Raw genomic sequence first — 16,853 nt, forward strand, 5'->3', positions numbered from 1 at the left:
ATCAGGCATTTTGATGAGCCAGTTGGATACTGTGGAGACAGGGATCGGTCAAATTCAGAACATATTGATTTTGTCGTTCTTTTTAAAACACAAATTATGTGAGTGAATTTGTTCCTGTCACAAAATTTGACTCATACTGAAGATTTTTCTAATTTACAATATTCCTCTATCTCTAACCAGATTTAAGCTACAAGCTCTTTAAATAGTGAAATAAAAAATTGTATTTTACTGAAAAAACTGTGGTGCCTAAAGGGTCATTTTCTCATTTTTAAAGCCTTTTTTTCATTTGTGAAAGTTCAAAGAAAGTAGATTTCACCACATTTCTAGGCTACAACTGGCTTAGTTCAAAATCTACACCACCTAGACTCTTCAGACCTTAAAGGGCTCATCAAGCCTGCCTGAGAGTCCTTCTCCACCCACATATCAATTTTGAAAAATGAAACATTAGTAGGCGGACCGAGAGGGCGCACCAGATTATTCTACATTAACAGTAAAATCCATAACAGACAGCTGGTGAAACCTTTAGTGAAAGTGTTTCTTCTATGATGTAATGTGAGTTTGGACTATCGTGTTAGCAACATGGTTATTCAGTACTACAGGATTATAGACAGTGGGCTAAGTTTATTTCAGGAGTTTATATGAAATAAAAAAATGTATAATCAGATCAGATTAAAGATGCAGGAAATGGAAAAATTAGCTGGAATGAACCTTTCCACATTAGAAACTAGAAAGGGAACCAATTCAGCTTTGTATAAAACAAACAACAATATATGAATAAAATAAAATAGTGAATGTTTACATTACAATGTGGAAAGCAACGGAGTTGCAAAAGTCTGCAAAAAAAAAAAAAAGAAGCGGCGCATGTGGTACTCAAAAAAATTTGACGAGGTTGGCAGATCTGGTGGATGCGTTGCTAAGCGGGTTGGTGGTGGCCCACGGGCTGGGTTCATGCTTCCTACGTACTGTCACCCAGCCAGCCTGAGGTCCCGGCTGCTCGGGTTCTACTGGAGGACGGGGTGGTTCTGATCTAGTTAGCCCCGCGCTAGCTAAGTAGCTACGGGCGTTTCAACAGCGCGGATCCAGGCCTCCAATTCTGACACCCTCGCCTCCAAAGCTACAAAAATGCTGCATTTATTACACGTACCATTATCACTAAAGGAGGCAGAGGAGTAACTAAACATCTGACACAGAGAGCAAGATATACGAGACGGAGAAGCAGAGACAGAAGTAGCCATAGCCGTGCTGAGGCTAAGCTAACTGGACGAGCAGCCCGTTCAACACCAGATAAACTGCGTGCAAACTCAAATGGTTCCCTAAAAGCTAGGTGGAACAACAGAAATGTGTGTTTTAGCGTGCTTATGTGCCACAATAACTCAGAGATATCCTAGAACAACGAAATCGGATCAAATTTAGCGAGCCACAAACACCGAACAGCTACACGGAGCGCTACACTGAAAACAGGAAGTGACAGACTGTCTGTGGCACAGACTTTGGGCAAATATTCACTAATCAGGCTTTTGTAGTTTTTCAGAAGTTTGTTTAATGACAACATTCTACCTGTCCGTGTTTTGTTTTTATTTGAACAAGGTCTCATGTGTTGTTTTTCATAACATTTTTTTACAAAATGGAGAACCCCCCCACCCCCTCCGATTCCCACCCAAGCGTTCTGTGCTGGTGCATTTAAGCGTCGCTAACCTGACGACTGTATTTTAGGTACGGGATCAGGTCTGGGTACCAGAGTCCTCAGCCTGCTAGAGGAGGAGTTCCCTGACGTCTGCCGTATTGTCACTGCGGTGTATCCATCAGCTGAGGATGATGTCATCACTTCTCCTTATAACACGGTCCTGGCAATGCAGGAGCTGACTGAGCATGCAGACTGTGTCCTACCTGTGGAAAACCAGGTCTAGAGAATGCTTTGTTTTACTGTGCCCATGTGGACAAGTGGCTTGATTTTTGTCGGCTGACCCTTTTTTCCTCAACTCCAGTCTTTGCTGGACATACTGAACAAGATAGATGCCATGTCTTATGGTACAAAGCTGGGGCCAGGGGTCAAAAGAAACAACTGTGTCACATCTGGAGGAAGCAGGCTCAGCGGGGCACAGAAGCCTTTTGATGCCATGAACAACATTGTGGCTAACCTGCTGCTCAACATTACCAGGTATGGTGTTGGTCTTTCTTCTCCTGAGCAATTTGTAAGTTAAAAACATCTAAATAATCTGTAGACATCTGTGAAGAAGAAGAAGAAGAAGAAGAACAGATCTTTTCTATAGGGCCTCTCAAGACAAAAATCACGAGGCGCTTCACAAATCAAAAAAATATAAAGAAGAATTTAGAAAATGATTCAAGATATATTTAAAATGAGCAAAAAATAGACAATCGTGATTAAAATGTTAAGAAAGAGAGAGAGTGAACAGGAAAGAGGGAAACCAGTGTATCCTGAGGAAGGTGGAATAGGTGGGGAGAGCAGAATAAAGAGAGAGAGGTGAAGAAGGTCATACAAAAGCCAGCTTGAACAAGTGAGTCTTCAGCTGCTTTTTGAAGGAGACCACTGAGTCCACTGATCTCAGGCTCAGGGGGAGAGAGGTCCAGAGTCTGGGGGCCACAGCAGCAGATGATCTGTCACCTTTGACCTTTAGCCTGGTGCTGCACAACCAGTAGGCTTTGATCACTGGACCTCAGGGACCTGCTGGGGGTGTAGGGACTTAGAAGATCACCAATGTAAGATGGTGCTTGTCCATGTAAGGCCCTATAGACCAGAACCAGGATCTTGAAATGAACCCTGAAGTTGACTGGCAGCCAGTGAAGCTGGAGGAGAAGCGGGGTGATGTGGGTGTGTTTGGAGGACTTGGTCAGAAGCCGAGCACAGGCGTTCTGAACCACCTGTAGACGGTTCAGGGAGGTTCTGCTCAGACACGTGAAAAGTGAGTTACAGTAGTCTAAGCGTGAGGAGATGAAGGTGTGGAGAACTGTCTCAAGTTCAGAGCGGGACAGAATGGGACTCAGCTTAGCAACGTTCCTGAGATGGAAGAAGGAAGAGCCAACAAGAGAACTGACATGAGAATCCAGGGTGAGAGCTGGGTCAAAGGTCATGCCAAGATTCCTCACAGAAGGTTTGGTGTGAGAAGCAGGCTGACCAAGAGAGTCTCTGACTTTGGGAACCAGCTTGTCTGGGGCACAGATGAGGGCTTTATTTTTGACCGATCTGTGCGGAAGATGTTTCCTTTTGAAGTTGGGCTCCACTTTGTGTGGATTAAAAAATCATCTGTCTTTCATTGGCAGGTGAATATCAGTCTTCTGCAGTGCTTGATGGCCTGCCAAACAGGTAACTCAGATGTGTTGGAACAAGGATGATGAAAAACAGTCCAATTTGCTCGTGTTTGTTCCACAAATCCGTGGGGGGGTTGGGGGGGGGGTATTCCTATTTAACAGAAGGTCCTGGACCCCTCACTCATGAAAACTTAGACTTTCAAATGTATGAAGTTCTATGATTATTTTGTTTCAAGAAAAGCTGAACCGATCTCTTCTGATCGGTCCAAATTCTGATCTATGATGGAGGGAGCTCCAAGTCCCAGAGATCCAGGAGCTGCCATAGAGCGCAGGGACCCCAGGGAGACTGTAACCAGAAAAGCCCCAGCCCCCTCTCGAGAGGCACAGAGGATTGCCCTGGGGGCAACTCTCCCCATGAGTGATATTGGTAAGGGTTTCCATCTTGCAAGATCATCTTCCACTTTCTTTAAAAGTGGGATGTAGTTTAGTTTGGTTAGATCTGCCATCTTGGGAGAGACATTAATTCCCAGGTATGTGATATTCCCTGACTCTAATTGTGTATTATGCAAATTGACAAAAGATAAATTAATTGGTAGAACTGTGGATTTTAAACAGTTTATAGAGTAATCTGAAACTCTTGAAAAATATTTTATCAGTTCTATTGAATGGGAGAGAGAGGATTGTGAATGCTGTAGAAAGAGTAACATCATCTGCATGAAGACTGATCTTATGTTCTATTTTCTGACATTTAATGCCTTTAATACATGTTGTTTGCCTAATTGCTCAATAAAGATAGCAAAAAGTGAGGGGGAGAGTGGGCATCCATGCCTGGTCCCCTCTGAAGACAGAAGCTAGCTGATATTTGGTCGTTCGTCCTGACACGTGCTGTTGGCGAACTGTATAATGTTTGTAGCCAGTTTATGAAGAAGTTCCCAAAATTAAATTTATGTAAAATTGCAAATAAGAACTTCCAGTTAACTCTATCAAAGCCTGTTCTGCATCTAGAGATAATGTACTAGTTTCTATGTTTCTACTGTAAGAGAAATATATTAAATTATGTAAGTTAGTGGATGATTGTCTACCCTTAATGAAACCAGTTTGGTCAGGGTGTATAATGAAGGGGGTTACCTTCTCTAATCTTTTTGCCAGGGCTTTACAAATTATTTTGAAATCAACATTAATAAGAGAAATTGGGCGATAGCTGGTAGGAAATGCAGGGTCTTTGCCTGGTTTTAACAAGAGACTAATATTGAGACCAATATCCTACCTATGTGCATTCCGAGGAGGAGCCAGAGCCGGGAGACCTGGGGATGGACTGTCCAATCTGTGGGGCAGAAGTTGCTGAGGTATTCAAACAACTACACAGCGACTGAGCCCTGGGGGTGGATGAGATTCGTCCTGGTATCTCAAGGCTATGGATGTGGTAGGGCTGTCATGGTTGACACGTCTCTGCATTATTGCGTGGTCATCAGGGGCAGTTCCTGTGGAGTGGCAGACCGGGGTGGTGGTCCCCATCTTTAAGAAGGGTGACCGGAGGGTGTGTTCCAACTATAGGGAGATCACATTCCTCAGCCTCCCTGGAAAGGTCTACTCCAAGGTACTGGAGAGGAGGGTCCGATCGATAGTTGAATCTCAGATAGAGGAGGAGCAATGTGGTTTTCGTCCTGGCCGTGGAACTGTGGACCAGCTCTATACCCTTGCAAGGGTGATGGAGGGGGCATGGGAGTTTGCCCAACCAATCCACATGTGTTTTGTGGATCTGGAGAAGGCTTATGACCGTGTCCCCAGGGGCACCCTGTGGGGGACGCTCCAGGAGTATGGGGTGGGTGGCCTTTTGTTAAGGGCCATTCAGTCCCTTTACCAGAGGAGCGTGAGTTTGGTCCGCATAGCCGGTAGTAAGTCGGACCTGTTCCCGGTGAGGGTTGGACTCCACCAGGGCTGCCCTTTGTCACCGGTTCTGTTCATAACCTTTATGGACAGGATTTCTAGGCGCAGCCGTGGTGTGGAGTGTGTCGAGTTTGGTGGCAGGAGAATTTCGTCTGCTTTTTGCGGATGATGTGGTCCTCCTAGCTTCACCCAGCTCTGACCTTCAGCTCTTGCTGGGTAGGTTCGCGGCCGAGTGTGAAGCGGCTGGGATGAGGATCAGCACCTCCAAATCTGAGACCATGGTTCTCAACCAGTAAAGGGTGGCTTGCCAACTCCGGATCGGGAGAGAGGTCCTACCTCAAGTGGAGGAGTTTAAGTATCTCGGGGTCTTGTTCACGAGTGAGGGTAGGAGGGATCGGGAGATCGACAGGCGGATTGGTTTGGCGTCTGCAGTGATGCGGACGCTGAGCCGATCTGTCGTGGTGAAGAGGGAGCTGAGCCAGAAAGCCGGGCTCTCGATTTACCGGTCGATCTACGTCCCAGTCCTCACCTATGGTCATGAGCTTTGGGTAATGACCGAAAGAACGAGATCGCGGATACAAGCGGCCGAAATGAGTTTCCTCCGTAGGGTGGCCGGGCTCAGCCTTAGAGATAGGGTGAGGAGCTCGGACATTCGGGAGGGACTCGGAGTAGAACCGCTGCTCCTCCGGATCGAAAGGAGTCAGTTGAGGTGATTTGGGCATCTGGTCAGGATGCCTCCTGGACGCCTCCCTGGGGAGGTGTTTCGGGCATGTCCTACCGGAAGGAGGCCCCCGGGTCGACCCAGGACACGTTGGAGAGGTTACATCTCCAATCTGGTCCGGGAACGCCTTGGGGTCCTGCCGGAGGAGCTGGTGGAGGTGGCCGGGGAGAGGACGGTCTGGAGCTCCCTAGTTGGGATGCTGCTCCCGCGACCCGGATAAGTGGAGAAAGACAACAAACTACTACTAATATTGGCTGAATTCATGTTTGGTCATAGCCTTCCACTCTCTTCGATTTCCCTCACCATTCTAAAGAATGTTGGAGCCAGAATGATACAGAACTCTTTGTAGAACTCTGCTGGGAACCTGTCTGGACCTGGAGCCTTCCTACTGGGCATCAATTGAAGGGCTTCCTGAAGCTCAGCTGAGGTTAGTGGCGAGTCCAGGACTGTAACTTGGCTGTCTGATAATTTAGGAAGTGTTATCCTGTCAAGGAACTCATTGATCTCGTTATCTGATGGGTTTATCTGTGGTGAGTACAAAGTTTGGTAAAAGTCTCTGAAAGTGTTGTTTATTCTTTCAGGATCATAAACTATATTCCCGTTTGAGTCTTTAACAGCAGATATGGTAGTTTTATCTTTATTAATTTTTATCTGGTTAGCTAAAGTTTTTCCTAATTTTTTACTATGTTCAAAGTTTTCTATTCTAATTCTATTCTATTCGAATTCCATGAAGTTCTAATTTAGCTTTACGTAATTCTCTCATTAACTCTTCTTCTGTGGATGCCTCTAAAGACTTGATGATTTCTTCTAACTCCTGAAAACGTTTGTTTTCCGTTTTTTTCTTATGTGATGAGAAAGAGATTATTTTACCTCTCATCACTGCCTTTCCTGCCTCCCAGAGAACAGATGCTGATGTTCCAGGCAGGTCATTATGTTCTAAATATAAAGCCCACTCCTTTTTAAAAAAATCTATAAAACCTTCGTCTTTAAGCAGTGATGTATTAAACCTCCAGTTTTTGCTTGGTGGGATTGTCTTTTTATTTACCAGAGTTAAAGAAACGGGAGCATGGTCGCTGACAACTATGGGGTGTATCTGTGTCTGAAATGTCAGCCAACAGTGAGCTGTTGACTAGAAAATAATCCAAACGTGAGTGACCCTAACAGGCTTGGCACTTAATGTGTGGTGACCTCTGACCTTAAGGCCTTTCCCACATCACATGTCCCTCCCTTCCAAGGAATTGGGGTTTCGGGCAGACTTCTCTTCAAGTTTTTGGACCAAACTAGAGAGGCCACTTGGATGTAGAAGATGGTGATATGTCCAAGAGAAACAAAAGTTGCAGATGAAGAGGGGGGTTATCCAAACAAACACCACACACGGCAGAGACGCCAGCATACATTCCAATCGGAGAATTGTAATCCAAACATAGCGACATCCACAGGAAGAAACCAACACCGTATTAAAGACCAGGAGGACAGGAACACTGGAACCCCGGTGAATATTCCAGAACAATCTAGGAGAGGAAGCCGAAGGCAGTAGATGACAGTGATGTTTTGTACGGTAGAGCTCACAACATTATTGCCATCATTATGGCGCTTACACTTTAGCTTCGGTACGGTCAGAGGTTTGGTGGGGCTGGATGGCGTAAGCATAAGGACTGATGTCCAGTGCGCAGGGTGTGAGTGCCAAGGTACAACCCTGGTCCGCTGCAGTGAAGCAGAGGCATTCGCAAAGTGAAAGAGACATGATAGAAACATCTGACCCAGTGTCTAAGATAGCATCACAGGTTAGCGACTCTTCTAGAGTCACAGGGATGTAAGGTTTCCGGTTTGGACCTTTACGGATGATTTTACACAATAGTGTATGTTTCTCAAGTTTGTCCAGCGGGAAGGGGTTACTTGACCTGCCGACAAGTGCTGAGGATGGTTGAAAACCAGTATTGATGGGCGTGACCTCACCAGACACCACTGGGGCCATAGGTTGTGTCGGCCCAAGCAGGGCATGTGGCCCACTTGGCTAATGGGCCATTCCCATCTGTACCGGGTCGGTCGGGTAGCGTAGGTTGTTTACATATCTGGGTGGCCTGGTATTTTTCCGGGCCAACCAAGGCTCATTCTCAGCCCTCTTCTCGAGGGGGTCTGCTTCAGGCCGACCAGGGCCAACACACCCACTGCTGACAGCACATTCACACCTTCCATTAGAGCAAGCCTCTGATTGGTGGGTAGAATCAGCCCACAAGGGCTTAAGACAAGGATGTGTGGAATCAACCGGGCCAGGCTGGGGCAGACTGGGGCTACCCGGCCCGGGCCGACCCGGTACAGATGGGAATGGCCCATAAGCGACCCACTGAGACAGTGCCAGATAGGCCAGTCCACCCCTGCACGCCAGCCATGTCTGTAGGCTTTTTATCTTATATAGTTCATAAAAATGAATGTCATACTATATTTCTAAACTAATGATGACACAGAACACATAATGATGAATGATGGTTGAAACAAGATAACTGAGACAATAAATGAAATGATGGAAAGTAAGCTTAGATGTTATGTAGCAAAACCTGATTAAATGTCAGAAAACAGTCTGGCTGTTTGGTTTAACAAGCTGTCAATTAATAAAACCATCCCACACCAGTGTACAGAATCTATGAACCCTTGTGGTGAAGGATCCCGGTGATCCAGGGGCCGGAGGCCTGTACGGACAGGCTGCTGATGGAGTTGACTTCTGTGGTATTCGAAGCTTGTAGTTCCACCTCAAACAATGCTGGTCTGGGATACCCTCACGGGGAATGCTGGCGGTCAGATGAAGTTTTGCATCTGATTCAGCGTTGCAGTTTTGCAAAGAAGGTTTGACCTTGAAGGATGGTTCCCTAGGCTTTACTGACCCAATCAGTTGAACTGGACAGCTTGCTAGAACTCAAAGATTCCAGTAAGTAAATTTTCTTTTATAAACTGTTGTTTATTATTTTGGCCAAATCTGAATTTGACAAGTGGGCGGTTATCGAAGACATCAGACACCACTCCTTTCTCAAACACTTAAGAGAGGTTATTTCACCTAATGTGGAGTAAAAATGTTAAACATTCATAATCATATTATTAATGTGTGAATGCACTCATCAACAAATCATTATTAAATTCCACCAAACAGATGAATCAGGTGTAAATAATATCTGAAAGAAGTCATTATAGGAATGAACTTTCATAAACACATTCATAATCGACCTCCTGGTGTCAGGCTGGCACCACCTGTATGTTAAAGAAAGTTCACGTTCGGCCATTTGATTAAATACAGGCCTTGAGCCACGCTGCAGCTGCTATGAGGCAAGGACCTTGGGTCATCTAGCGGGGATTGGAGGAGAACTGCTGCTGCTCCTGTGTGCTAATTTGTTTCATGTGATGTCATAAATGGGAACTTTTTGAAACGGCTCCTTTTCCAAAAGCACTACTAAGCGTGACTAGGGTTGGTGTGGTTCAGTCTTGGTGCTGTAGCGTACCCAAAGGCCAAGTATTTACATCACAAATGACCAGAAACTAACTTTTGATACATTTAAATTTCTTGGAATAAACATCTGCAACTATCTTCAATGGAAAATGAATACAGAACAAATCCACAAGAAAGCTCTACAACGGCTTTTCCATCTCAGGCAGTTGAAGCAGTTTAAAGTACGTCGTCATCATTTACGCCTGTTCTACACGGCTATTGTTGAAAGCATTCTTACCTCATCCATTACTGTATGGTACAGCGCACTGGACAAGCTCTCCAGGAAAAAATTAGAACCAATCATCACCACAGCATCCGAACTCACTGGAACGCCTCTCCCCTACTTGGATCTCCTTCACCACTAGACACTACAGTGTGTTGCAGCATTCTCTCTGACACCTCTCATCCTGCACGTCCTGCTTTCCAGCTGCGGCCCTCTGGTAGACGATATAGGTCAATTGCTTCAAGAACAACTTGGTTTACGAACAGTTTTATTCCCACTGCCATACGATTTCTAAATGACGAGGGTCGCTAAGCTTGTCTGATCTTCTACAGTATTGTGTGTTATGTGTCTCAATGTGTCTAAGTGTATGTATTAACGGAACCACGCTCTGTTCAAACCATGTACTGGAAAAATGTTCCACCGGCTTGCTGTGTGGCCATTAAAGTAATCTGAATCTGAATTCTTGTTGGGTTCTTTACTCACGTACCGAGCTGTTAAAGGCTGAGTAGTGCTGTTGGAAAAATGGCTCTAGACGCCCGTGGTTCCTAGAACCACACATGGTAGAATGTATTGTCATGTTTGGAGTGTTTATAGTGGCAGTAGAGATCCAACTGGAAGCACAAAAGAATGAAAAAGATGATTTTTGCAGAATATGTTCCCTTCAGGAAAGGGAGTGAAGAAGAGTCCCTCATGGGGGAAAAGTTTTGCTTCAACCTCTCTGTTTTATTTCTCCAAGCTTTTTTTTGGTCCTTTATGTTTGTTTCCTTTTTTGCAGCTCTACACGTTTTGAGGGTTCTCTTAACATGGATCTGAATGAGATTGCAATGAACCTGGTTCCATTTCCTCGTTTGCACTACCTGGTGCCCAGCCTCACCCCTCTGTACTCTTTGGCAGATGTCAGCATCCCCACTAAAAGGTTTGCATCTTTCTGTCACTGTAACGTATTTTACTTGTCATGCTGGAACGGGCCAATCAAAAGGCTGTTGGTTGGATCTCAGCCTCCCCACCACATGCCAAGGTGTTCTTGGACAAGGCTCTGAGACTAACTGATTGCAATAAGTTGTAATAAAATTTAAGTAATTATGAAATGCCAATCATTTACACTCTTCTCCAATAAGAGAACTGGCAGATTAAATTAAAGCGTCACTTCAATTCTAGTTTTTCAATTCAATTCAGTTTATTTACATAACAACAAATCAGGACCAGAGTCGTCTCAAAGCACTTCACATAATAAACATTCCAATACAGGTCGGTTCATTAAGCCAATCAGAAAAAAAAATCCTATATAAGGAACCCAGCAGGTCGCATCGAGTCACTGACTCGTGTCAGAGTCTTTACAGCAATCCTCATACCAAGCAAGCATGCAGCGACAGTGGAGAGGAAAACTCCCTTTTAACAGGAAGAAACCTCCAGAGAATCCTGGCTCAGTATAAGCAGCCATCCTCCACGACTCACTGGGGATGGAGAAGACAGAGCACACACGCACACACACACACACACACACACACACACACACACACCAAGCAATGTGTCTATGGTTATATTGTGATTTCTTAGTAAATATTCTGTTTGGTGAGAGATTATTGTATTTATCCTCGTGAATCTATAATTAAACGGGTAAACTAGTAGTAGCACATTCAACGTCAAGGAAAGCAAAAAGTTATTATCAGGAGAGGGAGAATGTTTAAGTGGTTAGCAGCAGTGTGCTAGACGATGGCCCCCTCCATGAGGCCACCACAGCTCAGCAGAACATCATTGTAGCTTCTTCTGGGGAGAAAAACACTTAGAGAGAAAATAAAGTTAACAGCTGAAATAGCAGGAAATAATACAGTTAAAGAGCAGATTGTAGAAGAAAGCAGTAGAGTGTGAAAAGTGGTCAGTGTGTCCTCCAGCAGTCTAAGCCTATAGCAGCATAACTACAGAGATAACCATTTAATTGCCCCATTCTGAGAAGCAGAGGGCAGCGATGGAAAGGAAAACTCCCTTTGGACAGAAAAGCCTCTTTCATAAAACGCCATCAGTTTGCAGCAAATAATAATAATAATACATTTTATTTGGAGCACCTATCAACAAAGTCGAGGTGTATTAGTTAAGTTGATGATTGTCAGATTTACACCTCGTTTCATCAGGGGAACGGTCTCTCTTTGATGTCTCTAGTGTCTTAAGAGGTTGTCTTGGTTTGCAGCAAACTAGCTGCATGCTAATGAGGTCAAACAGAGCTCATTATTTTTCATCCCAATAGCAAGCAGTGCGCAGAATCCGAAGTTGGTCTGGGCTATCTCTCCCTTTCTGAAGCCAGTTGTCACTAGCTTGGGGGTGAGAATTGACTCTGGACTTAAATTTGATGCTCCCATCAACTTCGTGATCCGATCCAGTTTTTTCTGTCAGCGACGCCTATCCAAAATCAAACGTATGCTGTCGAGAGTCTACCTAGAGCGGGTACTCCATGCATTTGTAATCTCTAGATCAGATTATTGCAGTTCCCTCTATGCTGGGCTTGGTCAGTCATCACTGTGTCGTCTTCAGAACAGCACCGCCAGGTTTCTGACTGAGGCCAGGAAGTGGGATCACATCAGTCCTGTGCTGGCCTCCCTACACCGTCTTCCTGTTTTTTATTGGGCACGTATTAAACTCCTGGTTTTTGTGTTTAATTTCTTTCAGGTAGACGCCCCTCCTTACTTAGCGGTGCTCCAGAAGAGGCATTTGTCTGCCGCTGTTTCTGAGATTGTCACCTCATGCCACATTGGCCTCTTTTGACCCAGGCTCTAACTAAGTTGGGAAGGCTAGTCTCCTATCAAAAGCTACGTCCTGCTGCCTCGTGTCTATAAGGAGGCTTTCTCCTCACTGGCCAATTTATACTAACATTATAAATGGCAGCCTGCGTTCATGTTCAGTTCCGATTTCTGTGAAAGATGCAGCGATACAGCCGATAATGAAAAAGTCAGGCTCTGATATGTCTGTTTTGTAAAATTATACGCCCATCTCTAAACTTCCTTAAAACTCTAAATTGCTGAAAAAGGTCGTCTATCAGCAGTTGGTGTCTTTTAGACGTTTCGGAGATGTTTGAGATGTTACAGTTTCGATTTAGGGCTGGATATAGCACAGAGTCTGCACTGTTGATGGTGTTAAATGATATCTTTGTAGCTATAGATCAGAGTGAAGCTAGGGTGCTGTTGTGATTGGACTTAACAGCAGTCTTTGACACAGTCGACCCTGACATTCTGCTGGATCGCCTGGAGCGAAGGGTCAGGATCACAGGGTCGGCTATTGAGTGACTGCCGTCATATCTCTTGGGTAGGAGGTTTTGTGTCATGGTGGGCGATGCTGTGTCACCTTGCTGACTTATGGCATAGAGTGTGAGGAAATAACGATCTTCCCACATAATCCAGTCCTCTCTGACCACTTTCTGATAACCTTTGAGTTTTTTATAACTGAGTTCTCGAGACATGAAAGTAAATTTCACTATAGTCGGTCTCTATCTGACAACACAGTTACATCTTTTAAATCAACTGTTCCATCTTTACTGTCCTCAGCATCTCAGAGGAACGTAGCAGAGGGCAATATTTTCAGTTCTAGCCCCTCACAAATTGATGCCTTAGTTCATCATGTGAATTCCTCTTTACGTGTGGCATTAGATGATGTTGCCCCTTTAAAAAAGAAGGTAATTAGGGACAGGAAGTTGGCTCCCTGGTTTAATTCTCATTTACGAGCCTTAAAACAAAACTCTAGGAAATTGGAGAGAACATGGCGCTCTACGCACCACGAGGAGGCCTACCTATCCTGGAAAAATAGTCTTGTGCTTTATAAAAATAAGCTTCGACTGTCTCGCTTAGCAGGAGGAGGTAGGACCCAAAATGCAGAAGCCCAGAATGACTCGAGGCAAGAGCAGTTGAAAAGTAGGTAAAATCCTTTTATTAAGGTGGAAACACAAAATCACTTAGAGATGCAAGAGTAATCCAGAAAACTGAAAATCAGGAAGCCAAAAAACAAAAGCTCAGTTATGAGCACAAAGACTAGAACCTGACGAGGGAACAAAACAACGCTGACTCACAACGATGGACCGACAAACACTGAGGGACAAGACGGGCTTTTAAACACAGAGGGAGGTGATCAGAGGAACAGGTGACAGGTGTGAGGGGTGAGATCTGGAGGGAAGGCAGGCGCATTAAATAAACTAAATGGGAGAAAGAACTAAGCAGGAGGGAAGGTAAACATTATCCTATAAAACACGGAATAACTAAACCTAGAGACTAAGGGCAAATATAAACAACTAATAACTAGAGGGAAGCCTAGTGGGAGCTGGGAATAATAATGGGACATAAGAGGAGAACCTGGAGAACAGGAGGAGGCTGGGGACAGACGGACACAGAACATGACATCGACAAACTAGAACTGATTATTCCTCAGCGTTAATTGAGGAGAATAAGAATAATCCTACATTTCTTTTCAGTACAGTTGCTAAACTTACTCAGAATCACAGCTCTGAGCCATCTATTCCCTTAGCCCTCAGCAGCAATGACTTCATGGGATTTTTACAAGTAAAATTAATTCTATTAGAAACAAAATCTTTAGCATCCTCCCTAATGTGATTTCTTCTTCCTCAGTAAGTGAGGCAGCATCAGAGGTGACTGTAGAACCTCATCTGTGCTTGAACCGTTTTGATCCAGTTGAGCTTTCAGAGTTATCAAAAATATTAGCTTCATCTAAACCTTCAACTTGCATTTTGGATCCAGTCCCAACCAAATTATTTAAAGATGCATTTCCTTCGGTTACTGCCCCCATTCTAGATATAATCAATCTATCCTTAGTAGGTGGAACAACAAGCTCCAAATACCACAGGAGTCAACTCCATCAGCAGCCTGTCCATGCCCCTGGAGCACCGGGAGCCTTCACCACAGGGGTTGCTAGATTGTGCACACTGGTGTGGGATGGTTTTATTTACTGATAGCTTGTTAAACCAGACAGTCGGACTGATTTTAAAACCCAGACATCAGTTTTCTAAGATACTTAATCAGGTTCTGCTACACAACATCTAAGCTCATATCCATCATCCCATTCATTGTCTCAGTCATCTTGTTTCAACCATCATTCATCATCGTGTGTTCTGTGTCGTCATCAGTAGTACAAATATAGTATTACATTCATTTTATAAACTACTTTTGCCTCTGACTCAAATTATTGTGAAGTGTTCTGAATCCCTGGTCTCACCGTAATGACCTGGTTTCATCATCAATCAAATAACAGATCAACAATATTGATCATTCATATTTATATGGAATATCACATCTTATTGATCATTCGTTAAAAGTAAACACTTGCATCACGTTACAGTTTGGTTTGCACCGGGGCCCAGCTGTCCACTGTAGTTTGATCAACTCTGACACTTAGCTGCTCTTTATTAGTAAATATTATTTTCTAAGCTAAAAGTTATAAGATAAATATGATACACATTTCGGGAACTATGATCCTCCCATCATGTGAACGGCCTCTTTTGTTTTTGTGAAGCGCCTCATGATTTTTATCTTGAGAGGCGCTAGAGAAATGATATTTTCTTCTTCTTCTTCTTTCCTCTGCTTCTCTTGTGCATGTAGGCTGGATCAGATGTTTAGCGACGCCTTCAGTAAAGACCACCAGCTAATCCGAGCCAATCTAAAACACAGTCTCTTCTTAGCATCTGCGCTCATGGTCCGGGGCGACGTGCACATGTCTGATCTTCGCAGAAACATCGAGAGGTCAGAATACAGCTCACACACACACACACACACACACACCCATTTACCCACGATACCTCCTTCAGCAGCAGCGATTCACGACCGCTTCATTCACAACCATCTGGCTCCTTTGCTGCTCTTCTAATGTGTTGCATGGGAGTCAACTCATGTGTGTCAGAGGACAAATGTGCTCTCGTCCTCAGGTTGAGATCCTCGCTCCCATTTGTCTCATGGAATCAGGAAGGCTGGAAGACTGGACTGTGTTCTGTACCACCTGTAGGCCACTCCCACTCAATGTTAGCTCTGAGCAACAACACCTGTGTGAAGGCCACGTTCATGGAGTTGAGGGACAGTTTTACCAAGCTCTACAAGAAGAAGGTGATGTTCTACCTGAACCTCCTCCAGGTCCTCATGTGGGGTTTGTGCTGTACATGTTTCTGTATGCTGGAGTGTTTTGTTTTCACGTGTGGTCTGGCCAGTGCTTCATATAAAACTACTAGAGTAGATGAACAGCTTTAGGTTGGTCTTTGTTCTGGTAGTTGCAGCTTGCCTCAGAAGCTGACAGTGTGTTCGTGAACACCAGCTAAACTGACGCTTTTGCTATTTCAGGCTCACTTACATCACTACCTGCATGTGGATGGGATGGAGCAGAGCATCTTCTCAGAGGCCCTTTCCTCTCTCACTGGACTGATCGAAGACTATCACCATCTGGATGTCTCTAAGAGTAGACTGCAGCGTGATACTCCCAGACTCAGGATTGCCACAGGAAGTAGCTCGTAGCATTAAACCTCTGACAGTTAAAGGCTTTGGTGCAAATTATCCTTCTTTCTTTGTAGTTTTTTTGACTTGATGAAAAGTATTTCTACTTCCACAAAATAAAGAAAAACAAACAAGAATCAGTCATTATTTAATGCCCTTTTAACAGATGTGGACAAAATAGTTGGTTCCCTTCAGTCAGTGAAAACACACAATGGTCACAGAAATACCTTGAATCGGACTAAAGTATTAATAAAAATCCCATAAAATTTAACCGATGACAGTCGAAGCATGGCTGAACATCAATGTTTAACAGAAGGAACGTGTTAATTCAAGGTGTGTCCATTACTTAGCATCACAGGTGTCTCCAACCTTGTAATCAGCCAGAGGGCCTAAATATATATATATATATATAGATGTGTGTATATATATATATATATATATATACACATCTATATATATATATATACATACACATCTATATATATATATATATATATATAGATGTGTATGTATATATATATATATATATATATATATATATATATATATATATATAGATGTGTATGTATATATATATATATATACATACACATCTATATATATATATATATATATATAGATGTGTATATATATATATATATATATATATATATATATATATATATATATATATATATATATATATTTAGGCCCTCTGGCTGATTACAAGGTTGGAGATACCAGTATATATATATATATACACACACACACACTATATATAAATATAGGGCTCCGGGTAGTATCTCCAAGCAGCTAGATGTTCCTCTGACT

The 16,853-nt window shown here is 43.7% G+C and overlaps 1 protein-coding gene across 1 annotated transcript in view; it reads left to right on the forward strand.

Annotated features, from left to right (window-relative positions):
- Positions 1–16,103, forward strand: part of tube1 (tubulin, epsilon 1) — a 54,754-nt gene extending 38,651 nt beyond the window's left edge. Inside the window, exons 7-12 of the mRNA XM_070554586.1 lie at positions 1,714–1,901; positions 1,986–2,158; positions 10,349–10,489; positions 15,165–15,305; positions 15,488–15,662; positions 15,894–16,103. Coding sequence (XP_070410687.1) covers positions 1,714–1,901; positions 1,986–2,158; positions 10,349–10,489; positions 15,165–15,305; positions 15,488–15,662; positions 15,894–16,064 — 989 coding nt within the window. The 3' untranslated portion in view covers positions 16,065–16,103. The remainder of the gene's footprint in view (positions 1–1,713; positions 1,902–1,985; positions 2,159–10,348; positions 10,490–15,164; positions 15,306–15,487; positions 15,663–15,893) is intronic.
- The last annotated feature ends 750 nt before the right edge of the window (positions 16,104–16,853 follow it).

This window comes from Nothobranchius furzeri, chromosome 9 (genome assembly GCF_043380555.1).
Source record: "Nothobranchius furzeri strain GRZ-AD chromosome 9, NfurGRZ-RIMD1, whole genome shotgun sequence".
NCBI classification, from domain to species: domain Eukaryota; kingdom Metazoa; phylum Chordata; class Actinopteri; order Cyprinodontiformes; family Nothobranchiidae; genus Nothobranchius; species Nothobranchius furzeri.